Source organism: Phascolarctos cinereus, unplaced genomic scaffold (assembly GCF_003287225.1).
Source record: "Phascolarctos cinereus isolate Bilbo 61053 unplaced genomic scaffold, phaCin_HiC Scaffold_1;HRSCAF=81, whole genome shotgun sequence".
Classification (NCBI taxonomy): domain Eukaryota; kingdom Metazoa; phylum Chordata; class Mammalia; order Diprotodontia; family Phascolarctidae; genus Phascolarctos; species Phascolarctos cinereus.
Genome location: NW_027555514.1, coordinates 124,127,739 through 124,144,571, shown reverse-complemented (window position 1 = coordinate 124,144,571; position 16,833 = coordinate 124,127,739). Strand labels below are relative to the sequence as shown.

At 35.7% G+C, this 16,833-nt stretch overlaps 1 protein-coding gene across 1 annotated transcript in view; it reads left to right on the top strand.

Annotated features, from left to right (window-relative positions):
• CPED1 (cadherin like and PC-esterase domain containing 1) overlaps window positions 1–7,786 on the top strand; it is a 421,919-nt gene extending 414,133 nt beyond the window's left edge. The window contains 1 exon segment of the mRNA XM_020966339.2: window positions 2,299–7,786. Coding sequence (XP_020821998.1) covers window positions 2,299–2,517 — 219 coding nt within the window. The 3' untranslated portion in view covers window positions 2,518–7,786.
• The last annotated feature ends 9,047 nt before the right edge of the window (window positions 7,787–16,833 follow it).

The window sequence follows — 16,833 nt, the reverse complement described above, 5'->3', positions numbered from 1 at the left end:
GCCAAGGAGTTGCATTTTTTTTTCTTTACACTCTCCTATGATATCAGAAACCATATTCCTAAAATAGCATTTTTTTTGTTAATTATCTGTTCTCAAAAAAAAAAGTATGAAACAGTGACTAGAAAGCCAGTCTCAAAACCAAAAAGACCTGGGTTCAAATCCTACCTCTGACACATAATGGCTGTGTGACCCTGAGCACATCACAACCTTTCAGTGTTCTAGGCAATTCTCCAAAACCATAAGTTGCAGAAAAGGTGCCAAGGCCTGCTCTGGTAGGAGTTTCTTCACTTGGTAGTTTCCTGTACCAATGAAATCACAAGTTTGGTCCCTATGTCTACCATCCTCCATCCCACCCATATCCCCCCCCAAAAAAAAAGAAGCAAAAAAGGCAAGCCACCTAAGATTTTACTTTTAATAACAGCTGGCTATGAGAGATTGTGTCTCCGTAATAGCACACAATGTTTTAGAAGTGGGAAAAATTGTTTGATGCCCATTAAGATGCACAAAATATTTTAACCCAAAACAAGATTCTATATGCTCAAGCCATCTTGACCAATTTTCCAACTGTCTAGCCTAGGCTCCATGAATTATTTGATTCATACTCAGAACTGATTGACAGGTATGGCAAATCCCACCAGGGTACCTCTGTGCAGAAAGAACCGATAGCTTTTAAATGCTTCAATTATCCTTGAGGAGCCCGGGCTGCTCCCTCAGATTCTGAAGATGAATTACTCAGAGCCCAGGGAGGTGGGGTCACTAACTGGAACAGTTTCGACATGTCATAGGATCTGCCCGCATCTTTTTTTTTAATTGTCTTTGAAAATGTTTTTATAATAAAAAATAATTGCTTATACTTTTCTAGGGCTTTAGAGTTATGCAATGCTTTACATGTGTTATCACATTTCATACAATAGGATCATATCATGCAATCGAGGTACATATGAAGGTCTGACTGATATCATTGACACTGATTAGAAAAATTCAAACTGATTACAAGACTTCCGTTGCAGTGTTAGCTTCACTGGAATCAGAAAAGGGATAGAACTACAAATTCATTTTGGATCCTTTTTTTAACTTTATTTTTTCCCATTATAAACATGTCTTGTCAATCAAAATGAATTTCTACATTGGTTATATCAAAGAAAAATTTGTCTCCATTCTGTATTCTGAGTCCTTCACCTCTCTATCAGGAAATGCGTAGCTGTCTCTTCGTTAGTCCTCCAGAATCCTGGTTGGACGTTATACTAATAAGTATAAGTATAAATATAGTATAATAGCATTCCATCACATTTATATACCATAACTTGTTTGACTGTTGCCCAATTTATGAGTACTCCTTCAGATTCTCATCATTTGCCACCTCAAAAGGAGCTATAAATATTTTTGTACCACATTAGAGTTTGTTTTGCTTAGGATTCATCCCCCTGTAATCTACCCTTCCTCTACTTCCCCTTCCATTTCTCCCCTTTCCCTCCTATTTTCCCTTATTCAGTCAGGCTTTCCTATGTGCTCAACTGCATGACGCAATATGTTTCATTGGAAAAAACCTAGGCTGTGTCTTCATAACCTCAAACATTTGAGTTTGAGCCTCCTCCCTTCCTCCTCCCTTCCTCCTCCCTCTCCCTGTCTATGTTGCTTCTGCTTGTTAAAGTGGAAAAAAGGCCTGGCCTTATTGGCAGAAAGCCTAACTAGGTTTGAGTACAGTCTTTGCCATTTTCTAGCTGTGTGATCCTGGCTGTCATTTAACTATTAAAAAAGGGATAAGGCAATTTACATTCCTACCTCCACTTCCTGGCTTCTTTGACTTCTTTCAGTAATCAGTTCAAATCTAATCTTCTGTAGAAGGCTTCATCCCACCCCACTCCCATTAGTCCCTTCTTTCTAACATTACCTTCCCTCTATTCGCCCCCCTCCGCCATTTATATCTATATCTATCTATATCATATATATGTTTGTTTGCATATTGATTGCTCCATTAGAATGTAAGCTTCTTGAGGGCAGGGACCATGTTTTCCCCTTTCTTTGTATTTTCAGTGCTTAGCACAATGACTGACACATATTAAGCAATAGAAAAATGTCTTGACTGACTTGATTGTGTATGCATTGACATTTCCCCAGTGGAGAAGCCTGAGGAAAGGAACTATTTTGTTTTTGTCTTTGTAGCATCAATGACTGGTGCAGTGGATGACAACTAGAGGACATTTAATCAATGGTTGTTGATTAATTGATTGATTGATCAATTGATTGACTTAAATGTCCTTAACTTCCTGTCATTCATTTTCATCTGTTTCTTTGCAGGTAGTTAAATCTAAGACTTCCCAAGAATATCATCTTATTAAAATGAAACCATCAAAACAGCATGTTGTGGGAAAATATTTCAGCAATTTGAACAAACAGAAGAGACTGCAAAGCTATGCAACTAATGTACAATCACCATATCATGTCAGAGGCCCAGTCAATCAAGTCTGTTCTGAAATTCTTCTCAGCAGGATATGTACGCATGAAAGGACTGTGTAGCCTTCCTTCTGGAGAAGCAACCTTGCATTTGGAAACTTCCCATTTATCTGGTCTGGGAACCATGTCAAATGCATTACATATGTCTATGGACCTCACATGCATGCTTGCATACAGAGAGTGAGAGAGAGAGAGAAGGGAGAAGGGACACTCTTCCTGAGGATTTATACTGTCAAGATGTGCCTCCTGCACATTGTAGTTTCTAAATGATAAAGATGCAAAAAAAAATTAATTTTTTAAAAAGAAAGGAAAAATTTACTTGAAATATAGCCAAATGCTTAAATAAGCTAAAGGTAGGATATTAGGTTTTGTGAGAGTAAAGATAAATAATAGGCACTTGAAATATGTGAAGAGACCCTAGAGCTCTTGAGCATCATTTTTTCTTACCTATAGGTACATTCATATTGATGGGGGTGAAGGGGGAAGCAATTACATTCCACTTGCAACTAGGTACAGTACTTGTGTTCTTGGGTGGAAGAAAATACAGTATTTAGAATGACACTGGTTTTTATAAACCTAATGCTTCTGAAAGGCATTTCCTTCCATTTGCTTTATTGTTTATTTTACAATTTTAGGGATGGAAGTGGGATAGGAAAGGGATTTTGGAGGATACCAGTACAGGAGACTCCAAAGGGTCTAGAAGGGAGAAATATTGGAGTAAAACTCTTTAAAGCTAACACTTCAATTGACCCAAGTTTCTTTACATAGTCTTTACCCCTATATTTTTAAACATATCCAGTATGCTGTCCTTAAATAGGATGCTTATAGAATAATTTGATAATGAACGTGTCAAGTTAAAGAGAGGAACCAAATTTTTTTTTCCACCTGTATTATTTGATAATATTTGCAAAGTGCTTTGCAAACCATAAAGAGCTATATAAATGCTAGCTACTGTATTATTTCATGTGGTCTCATTTGCTTAAGGGAGGAAGGGGTAGGACCTGTGATTTCATCTATGTGGGGAATCCCTGGTGTGGAAAATCCCTTCACTGATGTACAGCAGTAACTCATCTGTAACAGATAAGTTTTAGATAGTTTCAATTAGTTACCTGGGGCACTGATTTGCCCAGGGTCACATCCTAGTGTATGTGAAAAGTAGGTCTTGAATCTAGCTCTTCCAGACTGAATGGGCTTTAATCCACGATCCAGCTTCTCCAATAAAGATTGGCTTTTCATTAAACTTAACATATACTTTAAGTTAAAATCTTAACATTATATATTTGTTAAAGGATTATGTTTCCTTAAATTCCTAGATATCATTCCCGGGGGTAAAAAAAAAAGCATCCATGGACTTACTAGATCATCACTAATTTGATTATAACTTATCTGATTTTCAAGAGTCATTTGAGTTTTGGGGAAACACATGCATTGGAAGAGAATTTCAGGTAGCATTAAATATTAGTTGCTTTCATTTTCTTAAAATAGTGGAATAAAAATCATATAATTCTTGAAAAAAAATCTTCTTAAGATAGGAACTATGTGCCAATCTAACATTCTTATTTTCCTGTTCTATATTTTAAAGTCCAAATGCTGAATTTTTTTTTGCTTTACACAAGTACTAGTGTTGTGAATTATTATTTCACAGTTGTAATGTGTTTTAAAAGTGTTGTTTTTCTTTAAAAAAAAAAGCTAAATTAATTCAGTTCATAACTGAAACAACCAAAAGTGCAATACCTCGACTTCACCATCATATAGAAAATAGGACTACCTGATATGATTCACTATATGAATAGAGATGGATTCACTGGTATGAATTTCTGCATCCTCTAAAACCTCTATATTTTTATATTATATATATTTTTATATGAAGTTATTCAAGAAATGTGTACATCAATCTATTTAATAAGCTGTTTGGAGTTATATTTCAACACAAAAATAGCAATATATACAAGCAATGCATGTCTGTGTAACAAGTGGATTATAGTCAGTTATTTTTTAAAATATGGTACAGAAGTTAATTTTGCAAAGATATGATCTTTATAGCACATACAAATATATGAGACACCTAAAATGGAACACCACTTTTTTTCAGGTTTTCAGTTATTTTAAAGTACACAATGCTTTATATTTGTGCCAGTGTATTTCTCCTCTCTCCGCCTTAAAGAAGTGAAGATTGATATTTCCCTCTTTGCTATTTGTCAATATTATGTTCAGTGATAGTATAATGTAGTTTGGTGCAGTACAATAGATCAATCATACTTTACTTACTTCGTCTTAATGTTATTCTTTTAAGATTTGTCTAAGTAATAGTTGAGCAGTATTAGTATGAAGCAACCACTTTTTACGGTTGTACTTAGTATGATTTTTATTGGAAGTACATAATTTTAGGAAGAATGGTAATCATGATGTTTAAATAATTACAACTTGAAGTCATAATAGTGTTGCCATCTTTCATCCATGGTCATTTCTGCTTTACATTGACCCAGACCAGCTTCTGAACAGAAAGCAGGGTTAGCCTATTGCAAGATCAAATACTGGGATTGCAAGTAAACATTTTGATTAGTCATTTTACATTAAATAAATTCTTTCCCCACTGAAATAGTTGTATTTTTATTTTCTGGACATCATTTTAGTAGGGAAAAAATTGCTATGTACATATTTATAAGTGAATGAAATTAATAATTTGCATTTTCAGCTAGTTTTTGCTTTAGCCTTACTCTGTGGAATAATTTTCAGTGAATATGATCATAATGTTGTCATTTAATTGACAGGACAGGTTAAGTACATCCTTTGTGATGCTGCCCAAAGAAGAAAGACAGAATAGGTAGTGAAAAGTATTAAAGTCTAAGAATATCTCAGTAGAAATTTTAAGACAAAGCTGTGAGCCTTTCCTCCCCCATCCCCAAAGTTCAGTGAGCTGTTTGGCATCCATCCAATCTGGTCAACAAGCCCCAAAGGACCATGTGAGAAATATGGTATCATTGCCCATTAGACTCATATCTGGTTCATTTAACCTAAGTGTAATTTACAAATCTCTATAGCAGTCTCCACTGCAGGATAGTAATTCCTACCCTCCTTCTCATCTCCAGCCCCTCTCCCTGTTACCACTTCGGTTTTGGAAGGTGCTGGCAAAAGTTGCTGATTTTTGAGACTGTGTAAGTCAGTTTGTGAAGCTTTCCAGAGAAGAATAGATGCTGGTTAATTTCTCTGAATAGTTTTCTACCATTTCTTATTGTATTTCATTTTAGATGAAGAAGAAATGCAAAATGATGCCTAAATATTTTTACATAATCAGATTGACTCTTCAGCTTTAATTTTTACTTCCAAACAGAATTTTTAATAGACCTAATAATCAATCAATAATCCTTCAGTTTTAAGATTCCTCACCCTACCCTGGTCCCAATTTTAATAAGTTAAGGGAAAAGATATCAAACCATAGATTTAAAGCTGGAAGAGACTTTAGAAATCATATAATTCTATCATTTTACAGGTGAGGAAATTGAGGCCCAGATAAACCATGTGACTTGACTTCACACAGGTAGTAAGTGCATAGGACTAGGTTCTGAGAAAATCTTTATCCAAAGACTGCTCAATCCAAACTCGGGTTGACACAATAGCATTTTTTTTAACCTGAATGAATTCTTTTCTGGGTAAAACCCAGAAAAGATTGAAATGTCATCAAAACTAAAGGCAGACCCTCTTAAAGTTAATATTAGAAAATACAGTTATGATAAGTTCAGTAGAAAAGTTTCAGTGTGAAAGCATTAAGAACTGTTCTCCAAGTCATAGATTTCAGCTACACATACAAGAGACATGACCTTTTTTTGCTGCTTTAATCAGATGGATATCAGAAAATGACCAGTTCGTAAATGAACTTTTTTTCCATTTTCAGGTATTTTTTGTGACAGCATTAGTATAGGGTGTCTTCATTTTTGGAGAGCTGTTTCTGAATTTCTTTCAAGTTTCTTTGTAATCTATAAACTATTCAAGATAAACCTACTGGAGCTTTTTTTTTAAAAAAGCATTTGAAGTTCAAAAACTTATTTTAATCATTTGGAAGAAACTAAGGCAATTTGAAAGAAACACATTTTAAAGAGGATGAACCAGAAATTATTAGAAAGCCCATAGGACATTAAAGACAACGGGCTATTACCAGTGTTTCAGAATTAGATATGTATTTGGCACAGCTTCCAAGTTTCCATACTGTCAAAGAACGTTTTATCATTTTTATTGCTACAGTGACTATTATTGTCAACTTCCATATTTCTTTTATGATTCATTTGGTATAAGGAGCTTGTAGATTTCATTCTTGTCTAACTGATGGTGACCATACATTCCTCCTAGATGTGGTGGTCCATTTGTTTTCTTCATATTCACAAAAACATTTTTATGGCTCTATTAAATGTCAAACTAACATATGTATTACCAATCTCAATGCATAGGTTAAATGGTGCTCTTGAAAATCTATTAAGAACATCTGCATGTAGCCCCATCACTTGTCTATATATAAATAATTATTTAAAGTCAACAAGTCAGGGAGGGGGTGAAGAACAGCAAACATCTTCATCACATAAAATATTGGAAGGCTACCTACATGCAAATCATATGTGAGGAGTTAACAGTTCTGATTTTGATTTAAATTAATTGAGATTTTCTTCATCTTTAAGTTTACACATATCTCAAGTCCGTGTAAAGCTTTACAAGAAACAGTTTCTATTTCATCATATAGAATCATCCTATTTGGCAATCCTTGGTGGACAATATCTGGATGTATTGTTGCATTGATACCTAAACTGTGCTCCAAGGAAGTCTAGTTTTCCTTATAACACACTTGTGGATTCTTCAAGAAAAGTTTGACACCAGTGAAATTTTTCATGCTTAAATAGTAAATATGATTGTGAATAAAAAAAATACCCACTATTGATGCTAAATTTTTTAGTATAAAAATAGACTTAATTTGTTTTATTTTGTTCCTAAATTTTCCTAAAGTCCTTTAATTTGGGGGTGGGTATCCTCCATGTTTAGAGTAGTATTTTGAGGTCTCACTAAGGTGATTCAAGTCCGAAGATGTTCCAAAATAGTTTGTGAGACATGGCATTCTTAAATTTTAGAGGAGATCATGAGTAAACGTTGAATTTCACCAACCAAGGCTTTTTTTGGGGGATCATATTCAGTATCCAATTTTTATTTTATGTAAAAATGTTTAATGTCTGTCTTTCCTATAAAATAAGGACATTTTTATAACCTGCATTAATTATGATCTTTTTGGTATGCCAAAAGTTAAGTGTTACATGGTTTTGTTAAAAAAAAATGAATTAAATTGATTATCAAATATTTTGAGTCACTTCTTATCTTATGGTTGATTATCAGAATGAATCCATTTAGTTCAGCTTTTCCAGTTATACTAAACTATGTCATTTTGCAACACATTTGCTGACATATATTTCTTCTTTTTAATTATAAAACTAAAACTCTGCAGGTTGCCATCTCCATATGCAACACAAAGGTTAGCACTTTTATTTTTCCTCCCTATTTTTATGTATTCTATAATTTGCAAAATTAAATCATAAAAATAATATTATACATCTCCTAATATAGAAGAATAATGAAAAGAAATTGGCATATATACAATATGTCAATTAAATAGACCTTATGGCCATTCATTGGAGGAAAAAAATATTTTAATGGGTTATATCCATAAGTCTTGTTAAATCTTTCTCTTAAACCTATCTTATGGCACTGAACTTTTATTATGGCGGGAATACTAATATAAGAAAGTCTCAGATGCAGATGTGGGAATTCTGTAGAATTTAAAAGATTTTTTAAATCTACATAAAACTCTTTAAAGGGGCAGCTAAGTGGCATAGTGGGTAGAGCATTGGGCTTGGAATCAGGAAAACTCATCATGAGTTCAATTCTGGCCTCAGACACTTACTAGATGTGTGACCCTGGGCAAGTCACTTAATCCTGTTTGCCTCAGTTCCTCATCTGTAACATGAAACAGAGAAGAAAATGGCAAACCTCTCTAATAGGGGTCACAAAAAGTCAGACACAACTGAAATGACTCAACAACAACAACAAATTCTTTAAAGAATAAGTCCCTAGCTATAAAACCTGTGCATACCCTTTGACCCAGCAAATAGCACTTTTAGATCTGTCTCCCAAAGAGATCATACAAAAACATTTATAGCAGCTCTTTTTGTGGCAGCTAAAATTAGAAATTGAGGGGATGCCTGTCAGTTGGGGAATGGCTGAATACGTTGTGGTATGTGAATGTAATGGAATACTACTGTGCTATAAGAAATGATAAGCTGGTAGACATCAGAAAAACCTGGAAAGACTTATATGATCTAATGCTGAGCGAAGTGAGCAGAACTAGGAGAACATTGTATATGGTAACAGCCACATTGTATGATGACTAACATTGATAGACTTACCTCTTCCTAGCAATGCAAGATGGGGTGAAAATTTGGAATTCAAAATCTTGTGGAAGTAAATGTTGAAAACTAAAAATAAATAAATTTATTAATTAAAAAAAAGAATAAGACCCTAGGTTTGTGAAGGAAATAATATCCAATTCCCTTACACATGACATCTTTTGGTTCTTGGTAGATCTCACTATTGTTATAGTTGAAGGTCTGGAGTGTGAAACCCATCTTGACACTGCCCCTTAGTGAGTTATATATCCGTAGGAATAGTACAAGATGCAAGTCCTGAATCCTTTAGGTACAGGCAAGTCTGCTAACATACTGGCAATGGATATGAATTTTAAAATGAAGGGGGGGGGCCCTGAATAGAAGTATTATGTTCAGTTCAATTCAACAAGCATTTATTAAGCACATACTATGATTCCAGGCACTGACCTAGACCCTGGAGATATGAAGCCAAAAGGTAACAAGTCCCTCAAATTCTCCTCATTCTATATATACTTGGTGCTTATTCTAGGGATTCCTCTGTCCTGAGTTCTAGCATTCATGTAATTGTAGTCTCTCTTTTCTAGCCCTGTAAGCCTCCCTTGACAATTTACAAACATATTTTCTTAAGTCCCATTCTAAATATCAGTATTGACTAGCTATTTTGGACATTCCCATTTCCCACAATAAGAGGAAATAATTATCTTAAAATTCATTGGATATAAAATTAGAATCCAGATAAACCAAGTAACAGTTAACTTTGATTGTAATGATAGCTTGAGATAGGCAGAGAAAGAGATCATCTAACTGGGTTTTTTTTCATAATGGTAGCATAAGCTCTGAGGAGCTTGATATTGAAACTTTTTTTTTCCTCTACCCTTGGTTTTTTTTTCCCTACATTTCACCCACTTGTGCCCTCAGCAGCTCTCTAAGAATAGTTGCCATCTGATTGATAGAGGGAGTTTCTTGCCTCTATCAATCAACAAACATTTATTAAGTGTCTACTAGGTGCCAGGCATCCAGTGGTGGGGAATCTGCCGGGACTCTCCAATAAAAATACAAATACCAAAGTGAGATATTTGGATTCAGTCAAAGAGCCACAGTTGAGGACCTAAAAGGCCACATGTTCTCTCAAGGCCACGGGTTCCCTATCCTTGCTGGAACTCTCCAATAAAAATACAATTACAAAAGTGAGGTAAACCTTGTTCTCAGGTACTTCACATTCTGCTAAAGGAAAGACTACACGTTCACAGAGATACTGGAGATTATGTAGGTATGTGTACATATGAATTGTGTGTGTGTATGTATGTATATGTATATAAATATATAAAATATGAAAAATACATAGTAGTGGGGGAGGGGAGACCACTACCAAGTAGGGGAATCAGTGAAGGATTCTATCAGAAGATGATACTTGAGATGAGGCTTAAAAGGACTAAAGTATTCCAAAAGGCAGTAAGGAAGAAGAGTACAGTTATCCCTTCTACATAGGGACTTTCCCCATCTCAATTTCAATATTTTGTGGTTCAACATAAGAAATTTAATGTGAATTTTTAGGGAGTTTTGTGGAAGCCCCAGATGATACATGAAGGCTAGCAGATGACCCAGCAAAATTTTAGAAACTCAGGAATGCATAAAATATATGTATAGTATTGTATACTGTCAACCTAAATTTTACAATAATGTGCTATAAACATACCATAAAAGAAAAAAAAAATTCAGACCTTTTCTCTCGTACAAAGGGAGGGCCAAAAATTTTATGTGGATTTTCCAGATCATGGGGGCACCAGGCCCCTGACCCCAGCAATGTGGAAGGGATACTGCTTTGTATAAAGACAACAGCTTGAACGAAATCACAGCAAGGACAGAATGAACGTTTTGTACAAGGAATAGCAAATTAACTACTTTGGCTAGAGCAAGAGCTTTTATCCTGGAAGTCCATAACTTTGTTTGTTTGTTAAATATTTTGCTAACTGTACTTCAATATAGTTGGTTTCCTCTATAATACTATGTATTTTACATTGGTTTCCTTTGTAATCCTTTTATTTTATGCCTATGAGAAGGCGCTTCGCCAAACTCTCAAAGTGTTCCATGACATAAAAAAAGGTTAAGAACCCTTGGACTAGGACCTGGGGCAGTGAAAATAACATGTAATCAGCCTATGATTCAACCACATAGTGAAGTTAAATCTCAAATAAAGGAATTTGTACTTTAACCTAAAGGAAGTGGAGAGCCGGTAAAACTTCATGAACACTAGAATAACATAGAGCTATGTGTTAGGAATATTAATTTGGCAGCTGGATGAAGGATGAATTTGTGAACAGAGAGATTGGAGAGAGACCAATGTGAAAGCTATTTTGGTGGTCTACAGAAGAGGTAATAAGGGACTGAACTTGGAGGGGAGGTCGTGTGGAGTGAAAGGGATAGATGGGAAAGATGTCCCCTATCCAGTCAAATGATATTCAGAACTTTCCCCTTCAACTTTATCTAGTAGAATATGTTAATATATAATTTGCTTAATTAATGCACTTTTTCATTCTTGGTCCAGCAGGAATTTTCCTACATGATGGAGGGGAAAAAAACAGCAACCAATTGAGAGGTGAAAAATTCATTTAACCACATGTATGTTTGTTCTGTAAAGTGCCAGACATCACAGGTCTGAACACATGTGTAAACTAGAAGGTCTTTTGCGCTGTTTAGCTGCAATGATAATTTTAAATTTTCCTTATTATCTGTAGCTACTAAACTTACTGGAGGACATGTGTGTGTGTGTGTGAGAGTGTGTATGTGTATGTTAAATCTGATATATAGTACCAGACACATTAATTAAAAATACATTTCTACTTCCTCAGTTGCTCTACTTGAATGTAACATGAAGCCCATGTTTTAACGGGCACAGTAACCATGTCTCTAGCTTTATGACATCATAAAAATATTTTATGAGTCCATTTTTTATTTGGATATATATCATTGGTGGTGCCTGAAATTATATAAAGTTTGCCTCTGCATAACTATTCACAAGATAAAAATTTGACTTAATCAAGACCATTAAGGTTGGGGGGGGGAATAAAACAAAATCCTTATAGCTAAATTAGATTTAGTCATAAAAAGATTCAGAGTCACATCTCATCATTTTCTACCACAGTTACATACCCAATGGGGAAAAGTCAATCTCTGTTCACATTTGTCCCTAATGTGCACCCCTTTCAGTATTCACATTAATGATGAAAAGGCAGTGGGGTGTTGCTAAGATGCCATGGCCTACACCCTTAACACAAGATATTTCTGCCAAGAACTGGCTTTATTTGCATAGTTTAGAGTTAGTTCCAGAACCATGTTATTGGTAAACAACCTGGAGAAGAAGGAGGAGGAGGAAGAGGAGGAGGAGGAGGAGAAGGAGAAGAAGAAGGAGAAGGAGAAGGAGAAGGAGAAGGAGAAGGAGGAGAAGGAGAAGGAGAAGGAGAAGGAGAAGGAGAAGGAGAAGGAGAAGGAGAAGGAGAAGGAGAAGGAGAAGGAGAAGGAGAAGGAGAAGGAGAAGGAGAAGGAGAAGGAGAAGGAGAAGGAGAAGGAGGAGAAGAAGAAGGAGAAGGGGAGGAGGAAGGGAGGAAGGGAGGAAGCAAGGAAGGAAGAAAGAAAGATTTGCCACTTATTATCTTATTTATAGCATCTTGGATGGCTGGCAAGACCAATCCAATGCTAATAAATAGTCTTGTTTCTCAGGCTCATATTTCCAGAGGAATCGTAGTATCAGAGAGCTCAGTTAGAGAGTATATTGCATCTGCTAAATCATAAGTCTGTCTTCTGAGAACCACTATAGCCTTTTTAAGATTCTATATTCCTCAGAGTATGTAACCTCTTCCAAATGAGGTTGTCCTGGGAGCCAAAGGGATGAGTCCAATGTAGATCAATAAGGTGGTATCAAGTACTATAAAATGCAAAATGTCCCCAAAGTCTAAATGTGGTTTTAAGCCTAATAGCTTTATGTCTATATGGCAATAATAGCTTTTATGGGTATATTCATATGGCCATAAAAGCTATTATGGATTAAAACCACACTTAGACTTTCGGGACACCTTGAATAAATACCCTGGCTTCTGACACTCATCTTGTCACTGAAATACTCCCTCTAAAACTCCAAAAAGAAGCCAGAGTTAAAGTGGAAAATTCCATACCATGCTCCTTACCTGGATGACCCTCTCCTGGTATGTTTTGGGGCAGAATATGCTACTAAAGTGAAGTCCAGAAACATCAGTATAATGGAAATAGCATTGAACCTGGAGTCCCAGCACTTGAGTTCCTCCACATTGCCACTAACAGTATGACCCTGGGCAAATCACTTCACCCCTCTGGGTCTCAGTTTCCTTATTTTCAATTTGAGAAAGCTGGACTAGAGATCCCTTCCAGCTCTAGCTGTAGGATCCTATGAATTATTAAAGTTGTTTTTATTTTTTAAGACTAAAATCAATTGCTCAGAACCTTTAGATAAGAGTTCTGTTTTCTGAGTTGTAATTCATAGAGTGAAAAACTACAATCATATTTAAATCCCACTTTAATAAATTATGTTTTGGTTCTTTATTTGTAGCAGCAACGTTTACTCCAAACTTCTCTTTAGCTCAGAGAGTTCTGAATCCTTGGATGCTTTCAGCCCAGGTCCTAGTCTGGGTTTTGAGATGTCTAACAACTAGGGATAGAAAGAGAGAATGGCATAACATCTAAGGTATACTGAATGAGACATCCAGTAGATTCAATAATTCAATTCAATAAACATTTATTAAATGCCTACTATGTGTCAGGCCCTAGAGATGACAAGTAGCTGCTCTGCAAGAAGTCATCAGACTGAAAACAAATTCAAAATTTAGAATTTTTAATATGATGGACACAGATATCAAAATCCTTTTTAAAAAAAAGTAGGAGATAAAAGTATCATTTGCCCTGTGTAGAGGATGCCTCCCTTCTGTAAAATAATAACCAGAAGAGGGTCTGGTGAGACATCTGTCTCCCCAGATACAGAAATTACTGCAAAGCCACTAGAAAATATGAGCAACCTTTTGTCAAGACTATTATTTTACATAGTTCTAGAAATGCTAGTAATGGGAATAAGAAAAGGAAAAAAATGAGGGAGTATAGGCAAAAAAAAAGAAATGATCTTTTTTTGCAAATGATATGAGTTATTCAGAGAACCATAAAGATTCAACTGAAAAAATAATTGAAACAATAACTTCAGCAAACTAGAAGGAAATAAGCCTGCATAAATCATCAGCTTTTCCTAATATTACAAAAAAAAAACAGAACAAAGAGAGAAATTCCATTCAAATAACTACAGAATCTATAAAATGTCTAGGGATCCACCTACCAAGATACACAGAAGAATTATATTGATACAACTACAAAACATGATTTTATTAAAATAAAGGCTGACTTAAGCAGTTGGAGAAATATCAATTGCTTGGCACTGGGCTATATAAATATAATGAAAATGGCAATATTATCCAAATTAATTTACTTATTCATGTCATATTAAAGCACCAAAACATTACTAGATAAATAAAAACAAAATTCTCTTGGGGAAACAAACGGTCAAGAATCTTGAGGAAAATTATGGGGCAGGAAGGTAGAATAGCAGTAGAAGAGAGGTAAAGAGAGAATTAGAAAGACATAAGTTCAAATCTGGCCTCAAACACTAGCTGTGGGTCCCTGGGCAAATCACTCAATTCTCTGTGCCTCAGTTTCCTCATCTATAAAAAGGAGGAAATAGCACACCGTTCCAATATCTTTGTCAAGAAAGCCCCAAATGAGGTCATGAAGAGTTGGACATGGCTGAAATGACTGAACAACACCAAAAAAGAGTAGAAATGGTGAATGGTGAAGTTTTTTCCAGAGGCAAAAAGATATAGTCAAAAAAAAACACAAATTACTGGGATAAGGCCTCACCATTCAAGAAAAACAGATGAGAAAACTGGGAAAATGATCTGGAAGAAATTAGATTTAGACCAGTACCTCATACCAGATATCACAATATCTAAATGACTATTGGACTTAGGTATGAAAAATCATAGGGGTAGAGACTGCATTTTACTAATATAGGGAAATGCCAGGTGAGGAAACTCCTTTTATAAATGCAGGTCACAGCTTCCCTGCAACTTAAAGTCTTAGAGAGTTGCCTAGGAACACTGAGAAGTTAAGTGCCTTACCCAGGGTCAGCCAGCCAATATGTGTCAGAGACAGGACTTGAACTCAGGTCTGCCAGGCTCGTGAGGCCAGCTTGCTAGCCACTATGTCATGGGTAAAATAGTATGAAGCAAAGTTAGACAGGTAAATTGGAACCAGATTATGTAGGACCTTGACTGCCAAGATCAAGAATTCAGACTTCATCCAGCAGACAATTAAGAGCCGCTGAAAACATTTTATCAGAGGAATGAAATGTTCATAACTGTACGTCAACAAGATCATTGGTTAGGGGGATGCATTGGAAAGGATAGAGGATAGATCAGGAGCAGGGTAACCAGTCATGAAGCTGTTATAATACAATAGTAAAAAGACAAGATCCTTATCCGGGCATGCTGCAGTGGGGGATAGCAACAATAGTATAAATTTTAAAAATTAGAATGTCAATGAAAAAAATTATAAAATGCACAGAAAAGAACCAAAGAAAGTTAGGAGATGCAGACAAATAGTAAAATACTGAAATTAACACACTAAAATGATTAAATGATTTTTTAAAAAGCTCTACATAGTAGAGATTCACAGTTTTATATACAATCCTTTTTCTTTTCTTCTTTGCGTATGAAAATGATCTTATCTGTTGATGTCTAAGATCATCATTTTAAAATTTTACACTAAAAACACTTAAAAAATACATGGAAGAGAGCAAATGTGGATTCAAAAGGGGACTGGGGTGTGAAGAGAGCAGTGTTAGACATACCATGTTAGATTTAACATACACTTTAAATTATACATAATGGAGATTTGCACATCATATGCAATCCTTTTTCTGTTCTTCTTTGTGTGTAGACATGTTCATTTTTAATGTCTATAAATTCATAAGAAAAAATAAGAGAAAATAGGGCTAAAAGAGTAGTTCTTTTATCTTCCTTCCTTTTCCCTTTTGCAGTCTTAGCCACCTCCTTTCCTCAGTGGTTCATGGACTTAACATCTACCTTCCCACCACAGTAGCTGTAAAGGCTGATCAGCTGGTGAAGGGACAGTGGAAGCATAATTGAGCCTCTTTAAGGGAGTAAGTGGCTATTTCTAAGGGGTTATTTATTATATTTAGGTGAGCTTCCATCTCTTCCCTAAATCTAAGCTACTCTATAGGAGCCCCACCAAAACCCTCCTCTCTAAATGCAGTACTGAGTGCAGAGATGAGAAAATGTGACTGGCGATCTTGATGGCTACTCACCCTTCTCATGAACACCCTTCAGACAGGGCTGAGTGATGGAGAGCACAACACGATAGCCAACATTAGCTGCACAAAAATGTTGTGGTGGAAATAACCCTAAGGAGGAGAACCAGACAGTCAGGTTACCAGGTCCTGGCTCCGCACTACCTTTGTGACTTGAGGTGAATCAATTAATTCCTTTGGGCCTTGGGTTCACCATCTCTTAAATGAAGGTGGTTAAAGTAGATGATTTCTAAGGTTCTTTCCAGCCCTAAAATTCTAAGATTTTAACATTATCTTTTAGGCTTCTCTTTCTCCTTCCATCCCTTTTCAGTTCTACTATTTGACATCTCCAACTTCCTTCAAGCCTGAGCTCAGATACCGCCTCCTACAGGATGCCCTTTCTGATCCTCTGTTACCTGTTAGTGTACTCTTAAATGATCTTGTTTCTGCACCAATTATTGTAAACCTCTCCCTCCTATAATATAAGTCCCTTGAGAAGGAGGATTTCTTATTCCTTTCTTTTATGCTTAAGGCCTAGCATGGTACCTTGTATATAATAAATGAAATGAACAGAAAAGCATTGAT